Raw genomic sequence first — 22,975 nt, forward strand, 5'->3', positions numbered from 1 at the left:
AAGCTACTGAGGCATTTTATTGCCAATAGATTAGCTGCAATAGTGCAAGCTAGAATGCTATATTTATTCTGTAGAATGTTTTACCATATCTGAGTAAAAAGCTCTAGAAACTCGCTGTTTGTTTAGGATAGGAGCCGCAGTATTAACATGGTGTGACATCACTTCCTGCCTGAGTCTCTCCCTGCTCTGGGCTCAGATAACAGCAGAGAAGGGAGGGGGGGAAGAGGAGCAAACTGAGCATGCTCTTGCCCAGGGCAATGAGGTTTAAGCTGAAGGCAGGAAGTCTGATACAGAAGCCCATGAGTACACAATAGATGGAAAGAAATGCAGTGTTTCTTTTGACAGGGGACTCAGAGCAGCACTACTTTTGGGGTTTACTGGTATATTTAGATGGACCTTTCTGATAAGGCTTACTTAGTTTTAACCTTTCCTTCTCCTTTAAGGTAAGTAAAGAGGTCACCCATTCCGATTAGAAGAAAAGAGGTTCCGCCTAAATATTCGGAAGGGGTTTTTTACAGTGAGAGCTGAGGAGAAGATGTGGAATTCTCTCCCTGAATCAGTTGTACAGGCTGATACATTAGATAGCTTTAAGAAGGGGTTGGATGGCTTTTTAGCAAGTAAGGGAATACAAGGTTATGGGAAATAGCTCATAGTCCAAGTTGATCCAGGGACTAGTCCGATTGCCATTTTGGAGTCAGGAAGGAATTTTTCCCCCTCTAAGGCAAATTGGAGAGGCTTCAGATGGGTTTTTTGCCTTCCTCTGGATCAACTGGCAGATAGGTAGTTAATAAAAAAAAAAAAAAAAAAAGGTTGAACTCGATGGACATTTTTTCAACCTTAAGGTTTTTTCAACCTTACTTACTATGTTACTTACTATGTAAGTACAGAGACCTAGTTCAAATGTCTTCAACCCATATATCTGCAGGTGCTGGTGAACTACATCTAACAAAAACATTATACTGTACAGCTAAAGGGGTTACTGTGAACATAAACCAATCGATCAAAAGCACCCAGAGCTGCCACAGGTTACCGGCAGGTGATAGCTGCCCTTGCACTGCTCAAGTGTATTTATTCTTTCCTTCATATAATGAATTTTTTACCAAACATGGAATCTGGCACGTTAAGACAAAGGCTGCTGCATCCTTCAACAGTTGCTTCTGATTCTGCACTTCTTCCAGATACTGATTTGGGAAAAGCACACCTACACAAAGACAGAATGGATATACATGTCAAGTAAGGGACACACAGAAGGAATCACTCCCTAGTTGAGTGCACTACCACACTTATCCACCAGGACCCAAATTAAATTAGTCTGAGTTTTATAAAATGATTCAGGAGGTAGCTAGTGGGCTTCCACAAGCATATGCATAACAAATGGGCAGGGAAGAATGTTCTGTGCCCAAAATAAAGTAAGAATTAACCCTACTTCCTTCTTTTTATAAGTGCAATTAAATCTTTGTTATCCTAATTAACTATTAGTATGGATGCCATGATCTCTAAACAGCCTGCACAATATTGGGTTTCATATACTGAATTAACTATGGGTGTTACACACAAAAGAACACTAAACTAGGTAATATGAGCAACTCAGTGTAAATAATATTGCATTTATATGGGTTACAGGCTAATTTACTGAATCAAGTGTTTTCCCTACTTTAAAGTAATTACAAAGACAAAGTTATTTGGGCATCTAGGCATCTGTATGTGACTTTTTATTTTACTACCAGAAAAGATGGAAAGCAAAAACGTTACCAGTTTTACCAACATGAATCTTTTTCTACCTGGTGAAAAGATGTCTGGGTTGAATCGTATGTCGAAAGATGAATCACTTATGGAGCCGACTGCCTGGCAAGCTTTCAGAATCACCTCTTTGCTTTTGGCATCCACTGTTTGGGAAAATTGATAACATGTAAATATCCAAATATGTTTGTTTGCTTGAAAGATAAAAAGATAGTAGATGGTTTGGACACCTTAAGGGTAGGGCACACGGGCAGATTTGGGGCGACAATCTCCCAAAACTACCTTCCCCTTCCTTCCGGCTATAATGAAAAATCGCCAGCGGGATGGCACTCGCGGCGATTCATTTTCTGAAGTCACCCAAAGTTGCCTCACGAGGAAACTTTCGGTCAACTTCGGAAAACGAAGCAAGTGCCATCCCGCTGTCGATTTTTCATTATAGCCGGTGGGAAGGTAGGGGAAGGCAGTTTGGGGAGATTGTCGCCCCGAATGAAGAGGAGATTTGTCGCCGGGGTGACTAATCTCCCCGAATCTGGCCATATGCCCTAACCCCAATCCTCCTCATACCTTAGTATCACAATAGCAAATCAAGGCCTAGAGTAAACATTGCAGAAAACCACAAGAAAATCCTGTGGTGCATCCATTCATCATTGAAGGTAGATCTGCCAATGGTATTGTGCTATGGACTGATCCTCTTTTATAGCAATGACACTACTGTTGAAGCCAAAGAGCAGATCAACATAAAGGAATAAGAAAAATCAATATAACTAGATTCCTGGGGGGGAACAGACACACAAAAAACATGTATTAGCTCTTCAGAAAGGTAAAATCTGGAAGTAATGTAAATAAATGACAATCAATAACTAATTGCAAATTGAGACTTAGAGAAATACATGATCCTAAAATCAGACTTGGATATATACTTCTACAGAGATGTGTCTGGTGTGCAATAAAAACTAGGGATGCACAGAATCCACTTCAGCCGAATCCCTGAATCTTTTGTGAAAGATTCGGCCGAATAACGAACCGCAAATTAGGGGTGGTAAAGGAAAAGGTGGGGAAAAAAGTTTTTTACATCCTTTTTTTTTTTTACAAAAAGTCAAATTTCCCTTCCCACACCTAATTTACATATGCAAATTAGGATTCGGATTTGGTTCAGTCATCCAAAAGGATTCGGCCGATTCCGAATCCTTCTGAAAAAGGCTGAATCCTAGCCAAATCCCGAACCGAATCCTGGATTCAGTGCATCCCTAATAAAAACACACGTAAAATCAGGTTTTGTTCTTTCAAACATCCATAGGCACAAATACAAGTATAGGATCTATTATCCAGGATGCTTGAGATCTGGTACAGAAACCCTAAAGCATGGTTTTGCCACCAATATGGATTCATGCAGCTTAGTTACCATCAAGTCAAGTATTCTTTTATTACAGAAAAAAATACATTTTTAAAAACTTTAAACATTTGCTTCAAATTGGCTCTATAGGAGTAGGCCTTCCTGTAATTTGGAACTTTCTGGATAACTGGTTTCCAGATAAGGAATCCCATACTTGTACTACTATATATAACCACTGTAAAAATATCAGAATAAAATACCCTTTTCTTTGTGGGCTGCCATGGTCTCTTCCAGCTCCTTCAGCTGAGCCTCTCCATCCACATCTTCCTTTTCTTCAGACTGACCATTTCCTTCCGGCTGATCACCCTTCTCAGTGGAATCAGATGAGGCAGTGGGAGCATCAACTGCCAGCGTGTCCTGAATGGTTGCTTTTTGCTGCATTAGATGCATGGCAGCCAACTTCATGAACAGGAGGTATCTGAGGATCAGATAAGCGGTGTACATGAAGAGCAATAACATAACAGTTTTACTCTTTGTAGAGTTTGATTTTGAAGTGGAGTTTGTATTAATTACGATTTGGTTTTATAATTATTCTTTATATAAAACCAACATATTTGCAGCACTTTACCAACAGCATTCATCAGTGGAGCTAACATTCTATGGTCCTGTACACATTTACACATGTAAAGTAACATTGATCAGAGTCCTCTGTCTCAGTTTGCTCCTCTCTCCCTCTCCCTGCTATAATCTAAACCGAAGCTATGAGTGAGCAGGGAGAGACTCAGGCAAGCTAATAGTCTGAAACTCTCCCTGCTCTGGGCTCAGATTACAGCAGGGAGGATGAGAGGAGCAAATTGAGCATGCTCAAGCCCCAGCCCTGAAGGTTTAAGATGAAAACAGGAATTCTGACACAGAAGCCCATTTATACAAAATAGAAGGAAAGCAATGCAGTGTTTCTTTTGACAGAGGACTCAGAGCAGCATTACTTTGAGGGTTTACTGCTGTATGTATGTATATATATATATATATATATATATATATATATATATATATATATATATATATATATCTCCAAAGGAATGGTGCACACCGTAGACAAACTCTAATATGACTCATCATTCTTATGCCCTAGTTGACTACAAGTTGGTACTGTCCAAGTTCACTGTAAAAGGTATTGCTCAAAACCCAATGTAATGTGTAACAATGTAATAGAGTAATGTAATATAAATGTAGGGAAGTGATAAGTTCCATGATCACCTTTCACCTTTCATTGCATGTTGGAATTTTTGCATATAGTATTGTTTAAACATGTGACTTGTACTTTATGCTATGGCTTTTGGTCTCCTTCAGTAAGCAATTCTCATGTGTTTGTGGCTCTACATACTTTTCATATGTGCTACAGTGTTGCAGTCATTTGCAACTTATACACCAACATCTCTTGCTTATACCAGACTTATTGTGCTACTGGGCATATAGTCATTTTACATGACAATTATATTATTAGCTCTTCCTTTTATAACTCTTACATAACACAGAATAGAGCCATCTTGAGTTGCATTCTTTGAGTACAACATGTTTACTTGTAAAGCAGACTTCCCAGTATAGGAGGGCCTATGAATTTCATCTCAAGGTGGGCTATCTTTGCATTCCATTCTCCCTTAATCCAAGGGAGGGAACGGATTCTTTTTTTTACCTAAAGAAAGTTCAATTTCTTGAATGTATCCTTCAGTTAAGACCAAGAAATTAAACCTCATCTGAATGCTCAGATGTACTGAAGGCAGATTAGTTATTTTATAAAAAAAAAAAAAAAAAGTACTGTGCAAACATATTCGTTAGTGAGAATATAACTTCAACACAACAATGTTGATATGTGATCAGCAACTATACCTGTGCTCCACAAAAGCATCCACCAGCTCTTGACGTAGACAGCACAGCTTGTGTCTGTGCTCTTTTGGAAATCCCATTTTTGTACATTCCTCTGGCATAGTCTCACCTTCAACCGGTAGGAAATTGAGGTCTGGGGGGAAGGTGCGTAGCAAATCCAAAATGTAATAACGCCCATCATTTCCTATGATACCCTTACACTCCACAGAGGAACAAAGCTCCACTTCATCATCTTTGTCAATTAGAACTTTGTGTTTCATTATCTTCAGGGGACGGCTTGTCTTCTCAAGCAGTTCCAAGTACTTTGGATGGGACACTACTGTCTTACCAAAGTCTATGGACCCATAAATTACACTTTGCTCTTGTTCCCGCTCTAATATCCCAGGAATAATGGACTGAGCAGTGATCCTGTAACCTCGGTAATCCACCACCACTGTCCCCAAAGTGTACAGTCCTTCCACATCCACTGCATTATATGCCCGTACCCCATTTAGATCATTTGTGGGCGACACATAGGCAGCGCTGTCCCCTCCAAAATCCTTGTAGTGATCTCGGACATCAAAACCCAAGCTAAAGAAGATATTGTTCCATATAAACATTTGCATCTTTGTCTCTTCACTGGGGTTGATTGCCATGACATTTCCATCAATAACTGCCATGGCGCCTCTTGTAGCAGCTGCTGTAAAGTCACTGTGGACCTAAAAGGAGAAATAAGTAGTGATCAACAATTCTTCTAAATCTACCACCACAAACAGACAACAGACACAAATAACAACCTTATTTTAAGAATGGTATCATTAAATACCATTTAAATGTCCACCTTTGAATGAACTATGGTGTGATGTAGGGAGTGATATTCTGAGACAATTTGAAATTAGTTTTCATTTTTTATTATTTGTAGTTTGTGTGTTATTTATCTTTTTAGTCAGCATCTTTCCAGTTTGCTATCTGGTTGCTAGGATCCAAATTACCCTAGCAACCATGCATTGATTTGAATAAGAGACTGGAATTTGAATAGGAGAGGGCCTGAATACAAAAATGAGTAATACAAAGTAGCAATAAGGATACATTTGTAGAGCATTTGTTTTTAAATGGGGTTCAGTGACCCCCATTTGAAAGAAGATGGAAGAAAACAAAAACTATGACAAATAAATAATGAAGACCACTTGAAAAGTTAGTATAACATACTAGAAGTTAACATAAAGGTGAACCAACCCTTTAAATACATCATGAAATGCCAAAATTTCTCTTTAGCTGCTGACCGACCAGACCAGACCTTTTTATCGCCACAGGTAAAGTGCCAGTATAGATCAATGGTGCCCATTTAAGGCACAGACACAAAACAATACAAAGAAAAAGACACTGCATTCTTTTATGAGAACATTGACTTATATGCCACTAGTTAACCCATGAAATTAAATCAACATCTGAGTGAGCTTTATTCTGTTTATATGCATTGGATGATCCTAATCAAAAGCAGCAATTTGATATTGCTTTGCAGTATGTGAACCTATTTATTTATAGTCACTATGGGTGCTGTTGTAACTGCTGTCTTTAAAGGTTTTAGAGTCATATATCATATTTCCAATCCTTTCTGGTGCTTAGAAGACATACATCACTCCCTATAAAAGACAAACAGAATTTGTGCTAAAAACAAAACTGATTTATATAGAGAGGCCTCAACACCTTCTAGGAGATCCTGTACAGTTGCTGCACATAAACAAGTGCTTCCGATAGTCTGAGTAGTAGTGACATTTCAATAATGAATCTGACAGGAAAGGCAGTCCATCTGGTTAATCATATATTTGCAATACAGTAGATCCCCCATTTTACGTTTTTCAGGGAACCAGAAAAAAATGGTGTAAAATCCAGGAAAATGTAAAATCAGAGAAATGTATTGTGCATAATATATAGGTGGGACCACAAAACAACAATGTAAAATGAGGGAAAACTTAAAATCAGGGGAAGTAAAATTGAGGTTCCACAGTAGTAATAATGCCTTCTTGGTAATAAGATTTAGTAACATATTTTACCTTAAAAATAGCTCTCTCACGCAGCAATCTTTCTGGCAAATTTTTGCGAGTTAACTCCCTCGTAGTTTGTAGCTCTTCATTCCAGTCTCTTGTCTGTAATAAAATACAATTAAACTATACAATAAAACAACAGTGTCATAGAAAAGCAGTAAGCATGCAGAGAGAAAAAAGGAAGTAAAATCACTTATTTACAGCAACAAACTTAATTCTTTTTTTTGCCAATAAACTACAGCAAACATTTTAGGGAGTCTGCACCACCCTTTAAGAGCATCTTGAGTGTGGGGTGTGCTCCCAATTTAATCCAATGCATTTTATATACTCCTATTACTACAAGTGGGGTTTAACATTTGACCTCATAATTTCAAAATACAGATTTATCCGGCACCATAAAAACTCCAGCAGCGGGTCGTATTTACAGTCATTGCTATCATTTCTACACCCCTTATTAATCAGCTTTCATCTAAGAAATAAACAGAGGGAGGAAAATTGTTCTGCTCATCTTCTAATTCTACCTGTAATACAGAACCCTTCACTTTTCTAAAAATGTTAACATGAGCAACCTATAACGTCTTCTACTTTTAAAGGAAAACTATACCTCAAACAATGTAGGTCTCTATAAAAAGATATTGCATAAAACAGCTCATATGTAAAACCCTGCTTCATGTAAAACAACCATTTTCATAATAATAAACTTTTCTAGTAGTATGTGCCATTGGGTAATCATAAATAGAAAATTGCCATTTTAAAAAATAAGGGCCGCCCCCTGGAATTGTACGATTCACGGTGCACACATACAAACCAAACAAACTATACTTCTTAGGTCACGAGCCAATTAACAGACAGAGTTGTGTCTTTTGCTTCAACACTTCTTCCTGTTACAGTTAAGAGTTGTAGTATTTCTGGACAGGTGATCTCTGAGGCAGCACAGAGACCATCACAAAATGGGGGTTCAAGGCAAGAGATCTAAAAGGGCAATATTTACTTAAATATATAGACCAGTTTGGTAAGATTTTTTTTTAATATGCCACTTAATAGGATATAAACTATCTGTTAATTAAGTATTCATTTTGGGGGCATATTTTTCCTTTAAGCCATTGAAGCTGAAAAAGGAGAAAGTGTAAAGATGACATAGTAGATAACATATAGGTTCTGTAGAATACAATGGGTCCTTTAAAGCAGGGATGATACCATTCTCCAGATGCTACCAAATGTCTGCATGTTTACAAACCCTACTATGGTCTTTTTCCTACATGATCACACATAATTATACATGTAAGCCAGATTTACTTTTCAAATGTAAAAACAGACTGTATGTCTTGCACAGACTGTATGACATAATAAAAGCAAAAACTTTTATATCTTTACCTGACCAGGAATGTGCTCTTCGTATCCAAGACGGGATGTGTATGCATCCTCTGCTCTAACACAATCCATGGCATGCTCCACTTGGGGTGCAGTCCAACTGTACAGCTGGAAAGGGGTAGCAATCCGCTCAAATGGATGGCGCTGAACCCTATAAAATAGGAGGTTAAGAGTAGGGTAGGGTGTAATATTTACAGTTAGATGTATAACATATGATTAGGGAGGATACATAGATTCATGGGGCACATTTTACTACTGCAACCAATTAGATATTTGCAGTGTAAGAGTTAAGTTTTAATATATGTGCTGTTTTTTAAGCATTGGGGAAGTGCTAAGGGGTGACTCACCTTCATAATAAAATTTGTATGTGGCTTTCTCTGCACTAAACAAGCATTTTTACAATATATATGCATTACCAAAAATAATTGGATTAGGAGATATCAAGCTGAATCCATTGAATAATTATAGGTGGATAATTCCTATGCTATTTATTTCTGGTAATGCACATGTTGGAAAAAGGTTTGTTTAGTGCAGAGAAAGCCACATAAAATTTTTAATATGAACGTGAACCACCCTTTTAAAGACATCTTTTCAAATCAATTTCTCAAAAAGGGACAACTTTATTATTCAATCTTGAAACTAATTATAGGTGTCCATTAAGCAATGAATATTACATAGAACCTAACCCTAAAATTATGATTGAGTAGACTTGAAAAGTGACATTACCCAATTTGGTAGATCAGATTTACAGAACGAATATGAGAAATAAAAGCCTGGTGAAAACCACTGCTACTCAGCACTTTTAAAAATGGTTGGCAATGAATGATAAAATCCTTGTAATATTACAATGACAATATCAAACGCACACATGAAATATTCATTAGTCACATATAAAATAGTATATGCTTTCTCTGCATTAAACCAGTCTGACACTTTCAATTCTCTCCAATAAAACACATTTTAATAACAAAGCAAACGGATATTGTTCCATCACATTGCCCAGAGATTTTTTTTTCAACAAAATATTTTATGGTAAGGGGGAAAAAAAGCCAAACAATGCTCACACTTTGCTACTGATGGTTACATCCCTTTCTTTCAGAGAAATAATGAGGCATTGATGGCTTTAAACACAGGGTAGTCCCTGTCAGTTTTTATCCTGTGGAGATTCTGAACCTCATTATCTCCTTTGCATACTGTAGCTTAAATCTGCTCCTTCTCAGATAATTCAGAGAGAACAAAGAAAGTCAATGAGCTTTTGTACCCATAAATCAGGTATTGTACATAAAATATTGATCCCAGTTTCCCAAGCTCAGCAGCATAAATACATTTTATTTCTGGGAGCCAGCAGAATGAATGTAAAAAATAAATATGCAAACAAACCTATTCATTTAAAAGAAAGCCACTTTTTCTAACTATGGAGAATGCTAGTCAGTTGTTATTAATTTTTTTCCCCATTATTACACACAGATCCCTATGAGAGAAAGAAAAGTGTCTTTTCTACTAAAAACAAAAAAAAAATACTAGTTAAGAAAATGTTCTTTGGGCTTAACAAATATTAATGAAGACAAACGTTTTACACCCACATATTGTACAGTTCCCCCCCACCCCAAAATTTAGTAACAGTAGAATTTCTGTGACAAGCAACTGGCATATGTTCTCCATCTCCAGTATATGTATCTACACTAGCACAAAAAAATCCTACTTCAAATTAGAAACTGGTTGCTATATTTATCAAAACATTAAATAGATTGCTATTGTTATTTCTGCAAATATACCCATGTTAAAACTCTTTTGACATGGGATGAAGCATGCTTAAAGTGACAGCATAGCCCCTTGTTCAACAGGAGCATAATGAACACAATACTGTTTTAATTACAAAAAAAAAAATCAAGAAAAATCTGTGGTATTTGTATTTTCTTGAGCTATACAGAGAGAGAATAAAGCTAATACGTGTTTTGTCCATGTGAGGCAGGAAATTCTATACAAACTAGGGATGCACCGAATCCACTTTTTTGGATTCGGCCGAACCCCTGAATCCTTGGTGAAAGATTCGGCCGAATACCGAACCGAATCCGAACCCTAATTTGCATATGCAAATTAGGGACGGAAGGGGAAAACATTTTTTACTTCCTTGTTTTCTGACAAAAATTCACGCAATTTCCCTCCCCGCCCCTAATTTGCATATGCGGATTCGGTTCGGCCGGGTAGAAGGATTCGTCCGAATCCGAATCCTGCTGAAAAAGGCCGAATCCTGGCCGAATCCCGAACCGAATCCTGGATTCGGTGCATCCCTAATACAAACCCCTCTTTACCCACTTTGTTTTTTTCCCTTTCATTTGAAATCCACAATTCAAGCTAACAGGCAGATGCCTTTTTGGAAACGGTTATCAAAGCAAGCTTTGAATCATCCCAAAACCTGATGAATGGGCCCATGTTAAAGTCTACACAGACAGACATTATATACAGACAACGAGGAGGGAGGGAGCATATGGGGTGTGCAGGGATATCTGGAAAGTGCAAAAATGTGGGGGGGGGCTTGCTGCCGATGTGAGTAGACACACTTTCTGATAGCTCCATCACCTAGGTACAATATCCTGACTGGAACACATTTTACCGACACAATTATGGATGCACAGTTTAAGTTGGGACCCGCTACCGCAGAGGATGATAATGGGACAAAACAGAGCGCAGAAACGCGCCTCAGAAGCAGCATCCAGACTTGAGAAGCACGCGATGGAGAGCAGAGAATCCCAAAATGGTGGCGAGTCTACAACGCAGAATCCTCATGAGCCTGTGTCCCCGCCAACTTCACCTGCCCCGCCAGAGCCGACTTTACAGATCTCTGCTAAATATGTTGGCGCTTTATAAATACATGTTAATAATAATAATAATAATAATAATAATAATAATAGTTCTACAAGAGATTCACGCATCTAAAGAGGCATGTACCAGCATCATAAAACACCAGAGAAAGGAGATAGAAATAGACCTGTCCATTATCAGACAGGACATGCAAAAATTCCGCAAACACACAGGTGAGCTGGAAAACAGAGTGAGCACAATGAAGGATACAATGAGACCTGTAGCTGGATCGGTGCAAGATTTGCGCAAAGACCTGTTAGACTGCCAACAAAAAGCTAATGATTTGGAGAACAGGCTGAGAAGGAATAACCTCCTATTTGTGGGGTTTCCCAAACGCGTGAAAGGCCCAATACCGGAAACGTTTTTGGAACAATGGCTCAAAACAGCATTGGGTAAATCAAATTTGTCTCCTACCTTTACAATTGAAAGGGCTCACAGGATTCCAATGCGGCCTGCACCTCCAGGAGGTTAGACCCCTGATTGCCAGGCTTCCGAATGCATACTGATGATACTGCTAATATGTATATCCCCCCACCATATTCAGATGACACCGTTCACCAGTTATTTTCCTTTAGAACCCAACGTCCTCATGCACAAATAATATGCGCAGGGGATTTTAAAACGTCTTCCACCCACAATTGGACAGACTGCATAGAAGACCCTCGCAGGCCCCATCCACTAATTTGCTCAGCTTAAAGGAACAGTTCAGTGTGAAAATAAAAACTGGGTAAATAGATAGACTGTGCAAAATAAAAAATGTTTCTAATATAGTTAGTTAGCCAAAAATGTAATATATAAAGGCTGGAGTGAACAGATGTCTAATAAAACAGCCAGAATCCAACTTCCTGCTTTTCAGCTCTATAACTCTGAACTAGTCAGCGACTTGAAGGGGGCCACATGGTACATTTCTGTTCAGTGAGTTTGTAATTGATCCTCAGCATTCAGCTCAGATTCAAAAGCAACAGAAATGACCCATGTGGCCCCCCCTCAAGTCTCTGATTGGTTACTGCCTGGTAGCCAGGGTAACCAGTCAGTGTAAACCAAGAGAGCTGAAAAGCAGGAAGTAGTGTTCAGACTGACATGTTATACATACATCAGAGCCAAAAGCTCCCCTCCAGTAATAACAGAATTAACAGGCCAGCAAGGGGTCAGACACAGACAGCCTGAATCAATAGTGGCAATTCTGACTAAGTACTACACTGATCTAAATGAATCTAAAATTGTTGCGAGTGCAGAAGAAAGGGAAGGGTGTCTAAGAAGCCTTAGGCTCCCCTAATTGTCCAGGGAGCATAAGGAATTATTGGAAGCAGACTTTACCCTTAATGAGCTCCATGAAGCTATAGACTCCTTTCCATCCTGTAAAAATCCTGGCCCAGACGACCTCCCTATAGAACTCTATAAAAGATTTAAAGAAACCATTTGCCCATATCTCCTCCAAATGTTACAGCACGCTATGCAAGAAGGACACCTCCACCCTTCGCTATATGACACTTGGACGCTACCATCCTATCTCCCTGTTGTCAACTGATATTAAAGTATTGGCAAAAAGTTTAGATCAGAGAATAAGTAAGGTCCAGGGGCGTAACTACCGGGGGAGCAACTGGGCCAGGGTCCGCACCCCCGCAGGGCCCCCACGGCATATCACACGCGCTGCAGCCGTCTGGAGTCGGCTGCAGAGAAAACTCACACGGACGAGGGTGGGGGCGGGCCCAGCTGCATGGCCCGCCCCCACCTAGTTCCGTTACTGGTAAGGTCATCCTCACGTTGGTATCCGAGGACCAAACTGGCTTCATGCCTGGTAAAGCAACAGCCCTTAACATCAGGAGACTTTACTTAAACCTTGCCACTAAACACGACAACTCTGGACGGAAAACTGTTGCAGCTTTAGACATGCCAAAAGCATTTGATGCAGTCGAATGGCCTTAATTATGGTCCGTTTTAGAACGCTTTAATTTTGGCCCCTGCTATTATAAATGGATTCAACTTATGTATCACTCCCCTAAGTCCACTATACTAAAAATGGCTCTGGCTCCAAACAGTTTACACTCAAAAGGGGCACAAGGCAGGGCTGACTGCTGTCCCGTCTCCTTTTCGTCCTTGCTATGGAGCCATTTGCTCAAGCAGTCAGACAGCACTCAAGACTTTACAGGTTAGAGGCCGGGGAATAGAGAGGAGCATATACAGCTCTATGCTGATGACACCCTCATCTATCTGAGAGACCTGGGGCCCTTGACATGGTATCATCAATGTATGATGTGAGAAATATTACAGGTAAATGTTTTGACTGTATTTTAACATGACTTCAATAAACCGTGCCTGAATTTAAAAAAAAGTGCAGAAACGAAAAGTGATTTCTATGCCTGAGGCAATATATGAGTATCATTGACAACTAAGATTTTCTTAACAAGTAACAAGAGGATGCTTTTAATAAAAAAAAAAAAAATGATGTGGGTTTTGTGTTTAAAGTGAAAAGGACTTTTATTATACAGTTTGTTCGTCTGGGTGACAGGTCCATTTTAAGCACCCCTCTCATCCAAGTTTGCATACTGTCCAGTGCAAAATGCTGTAAGAAAAGCTCTGCCACTTTGTAACATAGTTGCACTTTACATTCCGACCTTGGCCAAAGCAGTTATAGATGTAAAAAGCATATACAACTGCATTGTTGACTGTACAATGCTCCTCATGTAGAAAACTATATCTGAAAGTATTATCATATGAAAATAATAATTAGCACGTTCACCATCAAAAATACAAAAAAGGTGGCAACAGCTAACTTTATTGCTATAATAATCATGGATGAAATGTTCTATTCACACAATGAGCTATACTCCCTAATAAGTTTACTGAATAAGGAAATGAGTTTGACCACAACTCTTACCTATCAATAGCATATTTTGTTTTAATGTTTGAAGTATAAGAATCCTGATAATATACATTTGTTTGTCCTTTGATTGATTTACATTTGTACCTGTAGCTACACACTTGTGCCATAAAAGAACATTTTGTAATGAGTTTAAAAAACAGAAGAGGAAAACACTATGCCCTTTCACATTTTCCACTGATATACTGTGCTCAAAGTTAAACAGAACAAGATTTACCGTTTTTTCTGAAGGGCTGCAAAATTCTTCTTGAAAGTTGGGCTGACCTGATTCAGCAGTTCTACTAGGGAGTGGCTCAGGAAACTGGGATTGGCTGGCTTGGGGTTAAAGTTGTATGCTGTTGATCTACAGGGAAGCAAAGTTTGACAAGTTATGCAAGGTTGATTCTCTTCGGAAATGAACATTTACTGATTTAATTGCTGTAAATGTATTGCATGAAGATTAGTGTGCCAGTTACAATAACAAAAGGCAGGGTGTGGCCCACTTTCACATAAAAAGAACCGAAATTTGAAAAAGGCATAAATCAATACAAAAGTGTACAAAGGCACAGATAAGCTACTTAAAGCTCAGAACAAATAGGGTTCATAGTTTTCTGTAAAAGTAATCGTGTATGTGAATTCTCTCTCTGAAGCGGTGTTTTAAGCTGGCCATATACACACAGATCCTATCGTACGAATTGAGGATTCGTACGAATTGAGGATCGTGTGTGGAGTATGCCGACAGCTTTCGTCCGGCAGAGATCGGTCGTTTGGTTGATCGGTCAGGTTTGATTTTGAACCGACTGATCCCGCCGGAGCCCATTGCGCATCGTAATCGGATCGTTCGGCCATATGGCTGAACAATCAATCAGATTACCCCCGATATAGCCATGCTCATTAATGGCATATCAGGGAAAGATCCGCTCGTTTGGCGATGACGCCAAACGAGCGGATCTTTGCATCTATGGCCACCTTAAGTGAATAATGGTTTCATAAATGTATTTCCTCTAAATAAAAATGATCAGCATTAAAGGATTGTGAGGAATCTATTACCATGGGTAGGTCATCTCACCCTTAAACCTTAGGGGCAAATTCACCAATTTGAATAGGGCTGGTACATATAGGTCTTGTATATGTTTTTATTAGAGATGTTGGTGTAAATGCTTGAAGTGGTCACTTATTGGTAAAAATGCAGAATAAAGGAAAAAGAGATCCGCTATTGTCCTAGACATGAGCCCACCCTAAAACAAATGTGGCATGCTTCTCAAATTGTTCAAAAAAAGATTATAACAAAAAGGTTTTACAACTTCTAAATACAATTCCACTTTAAAATATGAAAAAAAGCAATTGTTTTTTATAGCTTTTATAACTTTTCAGTATAAAGGATATGATGTCACTGACATAACATTGAGGAAAATGTAGCTTCATCTTATCAGTTTGCCATGTCTAAGCTGGCAAAGGAAACTGGCAATGGAAAATTCGCACTTTAGTGAATTTGCGGAGTAACGCGCGTTTGCCTGAGCGGAAATTGGCTTAAAAGGGCGTGAAACTTTGCTAGCGCAGTAGTCTTTTGCTTGCTAATTCTCCTCTATGCCTGTTAGTAAATTATCGATCTCCCTGCAGATTGGGTTTCTGCCGAATTTTCGCTAGCGACGGCCACTTCGCCCTTTAGTAAATTTGCCTCTTTGAGAGGTGTTACTGTGCTGTTGCAACAATCTTTAGTGCTGGTACCCCCCGATTATTGCTAAAAAAAATTGCAACTGACTGCTTAATCCACTTCATTTTGATAATATAACAAGAAAGCACCAAATGATGTAACCTAGTGGTCACGGCCTATTGTCATGAGGTGCAGCCAAAAAAACTGGGTGGACATGGTAAATAATTCCACAAGCAGCATCAGGAATTCCTGATCAGGTATGTAATGTATGGGAGATACATACAAGTATGATTAGGTGTTGTAAACTTGTGTGTGCACAGAATTCATTTTCTGCATGATCTGCTTTGTGCACAGATGATATTATTAGTGAGTGTGCACTGCATGTATGTTGCCACTTTTGGAAGCAATAAGTATTTATAGAAACACTTGTATGCAGGAGTATTTCCCTTTAGAGCATATGTAATGTTTTTCTTCTTTCTTAATATTTTCTTCTGTAATATGCCAGTTAAGGCAACTAAAATTTCATTGCATTCTGTTCTTGAAATGCATCATGAATATTTTGGTTAATTATTTTCCCTGGCTCATCTCTTCTGTTTAGGTAAAGTCTAAGACTCACTGGTTGAGGTAGAATCCTCTTGTGGATGCAGTAATACTGACATGCCGGTCCTCCATGGTTATCAAATACAGATACATAAGGTCCCCATGCATTTTTCTGTTGCCAGGAGGCGGATTCCAGCCACTCATGGTGAAGACCTTTAGACACTGCAAGGGCTGTAAAACAAGCATTTTTTTTTTACACAAACAAAAAAAACCCTCAGTGGAGTCATACAAAAGATTAAGAAGCAGTTAATCTCCCCTTTCGTGTGCCTATTGTAAGACATACTAAATGTATAAATAAAGGAAAGAAAATGAAAGGGACTTATCCCCACACTACAAAAGCCTGAAAATGATGAAAATTATATGAAAACAAATAAGTAACCAAAATAAATAAAAAGCGATTTTTATTCACCACCATGCCATATTGAGAACAGTGAAGTTAAAATCATTTAAAATAGTAAGCAGCGCTGCATAAGGAAATGAAGGGATCCCTTCTATCAGGACAATAACCCGAAGCTGGTTATGTTAACCAGCAAAGGGGAAAAAAGGTTAGCATGCTATCAAAATTGTATAATAACAAAATTATGAACGAAAAATTCCAATGTTCTGAGAGTCCAGCATGTAAATATTTCCCTGATTGATATATTATAACGGATTGGCAAGAAAACAGGGGTTAAGACCCCTAAGTCTCTGATGTTGGAGGGTCAACAATTGAAAGGCTCCAATCCTGGGGTTAATGCTTTATGGACGTGCTGGGGCTTCAATGGACCAGGGTAAAGGGTTGGCTCGCCTCCGGAGAGTAATGGCAATTATCCGTCAGAGTGAAATTTCACCACATATGTTGCCCAAATATTTCCCAATGTTCGCAAGGTCCACCGCCTCTTGTGACGGTTCTGTAGCCCTCATAAATAATGAAAATATACAGACCGTCTGGCGGGTTGTGCTCGCGAATGTGGCACAACCCGCCAGACGGTCTGTATATTTTCATTATTTATGAGGGCTACAGAACCGTCACAAGAGGCGGTGGACCTTGCGAACATTGGGAAATATTTGGGCAACATATGTGGTGAAATTTCACTCTGACGGATAATTGCCATTACTCTCCGGAGGCGAGCCAACCCTTTACCCTGGTCCATTGAAGCCCCAGCACGTCCATAAAGCATTAACCCCAGGATTGGAGCCTTTCAATTGTTGACCCTCCAACATCAGAGACTTAGGGGTCTTAACCCCTGTTTTCTTGCCAATCCGTTATAATATATCAATCAGGGAAATATTTACATGCTGGACTCTCAGAACATTGGAATTTTTCGTTCATAATTTTGTTATTATACAATTTTGATAGCATGCTAACCTTTTTTCCCCTTTGCTGGTTAACATAACCAGCTTCGGGTTATTGTCCTGATAGAAGGGATCCCTTCATTTCCTTATGCAGCGCTGCTTACTATTTTAAATGATTTTAACTTCACTGTTCTCAATATGGCATGGTGGTGAATAAAAATCGCTTTTTATTTATTTTGGTTACTTATTTGTTTTCATATAATTTTCATCATTTTCAGGCTTTTGTAGTGTGGGGATAAGTCCCTTTCATTTTCTTTCCTTTATTTATACGCTGTCAATTTAGTGGACACCCCAACACTACAAGCCTGTCATTATCTGACTAAGCCTTACCTGAGTTGCTTTTTCATACATACTAAATGTAGTTTCAAATAATTTCACATATCCAGAGAAGGATATTTTCCATATGCATTTCATCTTATACCATCTTCTTCCTTTGGAATCAGACTAGATCCCCTCCAGTTATCTAATAAGTCAAACAGCTGATAATATATTGTTGCTTCTAAAACTGGCCATGCACCTTGATATGTGCATGTTTGGTGACTGCCAACCAACACAAACTCTAGATCAATTTTGGCTGATGTGACCAAAGATTGGATAACATTGAGGTACCTACAGTGAGTCTGTAGGAGAGGACCACATCAATAAGCTGATGTGGTCCTTGTCCAATGGGATTTTCAAAGGTGCCCAATAGATATGTGGATGATTTTCAGCCAGCTATTGATCAGCTAGGCCTTTGGTAGGGCCAGATACACGGGCCCATAAGCTTCTGGAGAAGTATGGAGGTGGCAGCCTGTGTATGGCTAGCTTTGATCTTATATTATTCTAAAGGAACTACAAGACACCCATGACACCTTACCTTCCAGTCTTTGTTCTGAGGCTGCAGTGGACTTATTGGCCTTTCTTTGCTCCCAGGCAAAATGTACTCAGGTGGGGTACAATCAATCTGCTCAAGTTCATTTCCTTTCTTCTTCTTTTTACCACTGTCTAGATAGTGACATGAATACAATGGATTATAAAGGATCTCAATAAATAAACACTACAGTAATACACAGCACAAAAAAATATGTTTGCAAATCTATGTTTAAGGATAGCTACCAAGGCGATTTTAGATTTAATAAATGAAAACAGAGTTTTTTTCTTATTTCATTGGGTTCTCTTTTGCATGATTAATTTTATTTCAATGCATTTGTATTTATATTACTGAAAGCAATACATTAGCATGCTAATAAAGACAATGAGTGATGAGAAACTACCAGACAGGCCAGACCAAATAATACTCTCCAAGAATTTCAATATTATCAGCTCAAACATTTCTATAAATATATTGGAGGCAGTGGTAAGCTGGGGAGACATCCAATGTGACAAAATAATGGGTAAAAAGATATAAAGCGGAGCTCACCTTTTCTGTCTAGCCGAAGATAATCTCCCCTCCAGCGGCATCCTGCGAGAATTCTACAGGTTCACAGTTACCCATGTCAGTACAGCACTACTTCAGTTCAACGCATGGGCGCTCTGCCAGATTAACTTCAGAGACACCTCACTCTTCATCAAATATTTGGCTTTATTGTGGCAAACAATGCGAAAAGGTGGCAATGACAGAGCAACACAGCCTACGCGTTTTGTGCCCACACCAATCGCACTTCAGAGCTGGTCATTGCCACCTTTTCACACTGTTTGCCACAATAAAGACAAATATTTGATGAAGAGTTAAGTGTCTCTGAAGTTAATCCAGCAGAGCACCCATGCGATAAACTGAAGTAGTGCTGGGGAGACATCTAACCCCATTTGAAAGCCTATATAACAGCTCAACCTTGCCAAAGCATGTGATATCTCTTTTATACAACATGCAAGGCTCATTGGAGACAGGAAACAATTGCCCTTTATAAGTTTATGGGAACGTTATCTCGGGTTGGACATCTCAGAGGAAGAACATAGTAGGGATGCACCGAATCCAGGATTCGTCCTTTTTCAGCAGGATTCGGCCAAATCCTTCTGCCTGGCCGAAACAAATCCTAATTTGCATATGCAAATTAGGGGCAGGAAGGGAAATCGCATGACTTTTTGTCAGAAAACAAGGAAGTAAAAAATGTTTTCCCCTTCCCACTTCGGATGTGCTCACAGATCCTAGGCCGAGTGGTTCCGGACTCCCCTGCTCAAGCCCTCCTGTTCTGGGAGTGGGATACCACAGAGAGTGTCCCTGACACTTAATAAATACTGCAAAGATACTGATCCCCAGATTGTGGAAATCTTCCACTCCCACTAAGCCTAGGGAATGGATAGATAAGGTAAATGAAATTGTTAACTTTCCTCCTTCACAGAAAAAAAAAACACTCTGACTTTAGGGACACTGTGAGACACCACCTAATATAAGCAACTTATTAGCAAGAGTAAGAGTAACTTTTTGGAGTGTGGAATGCTTATTTTAGCTATCACCTTAATACTGTTTATTTCTGCACCCTTGTGCTTATTTACCATAGCACATTTTTATCCCTCTCTTTTTGCAATATTTATTGGATTAAGATGACAATACCCAAACTCATTTGTCAGGCATCCTCTTATGCTACATACCTCCAAGATCACCATCAGTGAATACACTTAGGAATGACAGAGAGTTGCAGTCCACCCCATTGAAAGCATCTGATGGATCCAAGCTTTTCAGCAGGTCACGGATATGACGGACATGGATTCTGGCTTCCCGCACAGTATATGGCTCTACAAAGATGTGATGAAAATTAATTCTGTTTAAAGGCATAAAACAAATTGAACAAGAAAATGTAAGATAGATAAAATTAAATGATATTCTAGACAGCAGGCTTATATTGAATAATTAAGGGGCCTGTAATTGTGAAGTTGATGGAGAATTTAAACAAAAAAATATAATTTCATGTTTCAGTGGTGTGCCAAAACGTTTTGTACCAAAGACAGACTTAAAATACTGAAAAAAGCTTCATCAGTTTGAAAACTACATGTTCATATCTCCTACAAGCAGAAGAGAGAGAAATCCATGGTTTAACAGTTCCTGAAAGAAGCACAGACTTGTCCTTACATACAGTTAGAACAAACTCCTAAACACACTCACCCCACTCACTCATTAGAACTGAATTCTGAGCACACACTCACCTTCCACAACCTTTAGAACTGAGCCTTCCTGGAAGCCTTCTATAGTCTTCAGCTCAGCAAAGTTGTCAAGCACATTTCCATCCAGTTGAAGGGAAAAGCATGTCCTGTGACAGGTGTCCTCACGATCCATGAGAACTTGATGGATCTCCTGCACCATCTCCTGTGGAGAGACCTGACATAAAGAAAGGGGGTGATATAAACACTGCTGCACTGTCACAAAGCCTTCTCTTACCTTAAATACTAATCATTGATAACAACGTAATCAAGGTCTCCTTACTTAGTACAAAGCTCACATGAAGGACATCCTTAAGAAACAATATTATAAAATGGTTTTACCTTTAAGTTCATTTAATAAAATAGCCCATTCTTAGAAACTTTTTATTGGCTCATCTTTCAATTCAGTATCTCACCTAATCATCTTCAACTAGAACCACATGACCGTAGCAACCAAGTAGCTACTAAAATTCTAAACTACCGAGCTGCTGAACAAAATAATTAAAAACAGGACAGCTCATTTGGGCTAAACAGCATTTTGAAGGAGGCCAACAAACCTAGATACTATAAAATAAGGCTAGTAGTAAATATTCTCAACAAACTAGTGCCCCTTCAATATAGGATTAAGCATATCAAAAAATGAATACAAATATTCCATCAGTCATCTGTCCATAACAAATTGAGCTAGGCCTTTCTTTATTTATTTATTAAAGTTATGAGAAGACATAGACCAAAACCTTACTTGGATAGAAAAAGTCTCAACTCCAGGAACTTGAACCTTCACCGTAAAACCGGTGTCTTGGATAACAATAACCTCCTGCTCATTTCCTTCCTCCGTCTCATCTCCCACTTCATGTCCATTCTGCTTTGGCTCAGCTTCAGCCTGGTGCTCATGGGCTCCATCACCGTTCATCAATGTCATGCCGGTTGAATGATCTATATTCAAAGAGAAATAGAGGATTATCCTATGATGATTATCCTATGATATACCAAATGTAAAATAAGCAACTTTCAATTAAATTAAATCCGTGTTACAAAAGTTTGTACATTGTGGGATTGTAAAGACAACTACAGCATTTTATTTTTTTATTTATATAGTATAGGTATGAGACCTGTTATCCAGAATGCTCAGACTTGGGGTTTTCAGGATAATGGATCTTTCTGTAATTTGGATCTTCATACCTTAAGTCTAAAAACTATTTAAACATTAAATAAACCCAATCCAATAAGCACTAATAAGCAATTATATTTTAGTTTGGATACAGTACAAGGTAAGTAAAAGGCCTTCTCTCTAGTGTGCATTTTCAGCAATCTGGTTGCTAGGGTCCAAATCCCCCTAGCAGCCATGCACTGATTTGAATAAGAGATTGGAATATGAATAGGGGAGGGTCTAAATAGAAATATAAGTAATAAAAAGTAGCAATAACAAAAACATTTGTAGCCTTACAGAGCATTTGTGTTTTAGATGGGGTCAGTGACCACATTTGAAAGCTGAAAAAAGTCAAAAGAAGGCAAACAATTAAAAAAAAACGAAATAATGAAGACCAATTGAACAGTAGCTTACAAATGGCCATTCGATAATTTTGTATAAAAGTTAACTGAAACACCCCTTGTGTGTTTTTATCAGTGCCCCTACCATGACAGATCCCACGCCTGTAGGCTCAGCTACATCTGCTAAAAATCAAGATGTAAGCACATCATTTATCAATTAACGATACACATTTTTGACAACCTAATTCAAGATACATATTAACCTAAAATCCCCAATTAGGAACAAAGCTGTTGGCTTAACAGTTATATATTGTCCTGTCTACAAAAAGCAGATAGCTGAAGACTGCCGAGCACCATAGCCGGATATGGCCCTTTGCCAATACGGAGTATGATCAATACCAGAACAGGTATCTGTTGAAAAGGCATATGTTTTAGGCACCATAACACATACCAAAAACAAAACAGAAATCTCAGCTGTCAGATGCTGTAATCTAGGGGAAAGTTTTGAAAATTATCTGGTACTCTCATATGTTCAAAGGCACACGTAGTCGTAAATCTAGTAGTTGAGTTTCAGACACTCGCATATACTTTTAACTACAAACTAGCAATGAACACAAATATTGTTCATCACATATAAAATATATAATTTTGATATTATATACATGATACATCATATAGTAGGCAGCACAGTGGCTCAGTGGTTAGTA

At 38.7% G+C, this 22,975-nt stretch overlaps 1 protein-coding gene across 2 annotated transcripts in view; it reads right to left on the reverse strand.

Annotated features, from left to right (window-relative positions):
* Positions 1–22,975, reverse strand: part of LOC108708041 (clustered mitochondria protein homolog) — a 65,101-nt gene that overhangs the window by 22,944 nt on the left and 19,182 nt on the right. For both annotated transcript variants that reach the window (XM_018246318.2, XM_018246317.2), the window contains exons 2-13: positions 21,520–21,713; positions 20,784–20,955; positions 20,232–20,375; positions 18,520–18,647; positions 16,345–16,499; positions 14,313–14,438; positions 8,356–8,503; positions 6,991–7,083; positions 4,961–5,655; positions 3,334–3,551; positions 1,782–1,886; positions 1,101–1,201 (exon numbers count right to left, since the gene is read on the reverse strand). In XM_018246318.2, coding sequence (XP_018101807.1) covers positions 1,101–1,201; positions 1,782–1,886; positions 3,334–3,551; positions 4,961–5,655; positions 6,991–7,083; positions 8,356–8,503; positions 14,313–14,438; positions 16,345–16,499; positions 18,520–18,647; positions 20,232–20,375; positions 20,784–20,955; positions 21,520–21,713 — 2,279 coding nt within the window. The remainder of the gene's footprint in view (positions 1–1,100; positions 1,202–1,781; positions 1,887–3,333; positions 3,552–4,960; positions 5,656–6,990; positions 7,084–8,355; positions 8,504–14,312; positions 14,439–16,344; positions 16,500–18,519; positions 18,648–20,231; positions 20,376–20,783; positions 20,956–21,519; positions 21,714–22,975) is intronic.

The sequence above is a fragment of the Xenopus laevis genome, chromosome 2L (genome assembly GCF_017654675.1).
Source record: "Xenopus laevis strain J_2021 chromosome 2L, Xenopus_laevis_v10.1, whole genome shotgun sequence".
Taxonomy (NCBI): domain Eukaryota; kingdom Metazoa; phylum Chordata; class Amphibia; order Anura; family Pipidae; genus Xenopus; species Xenopus laevis.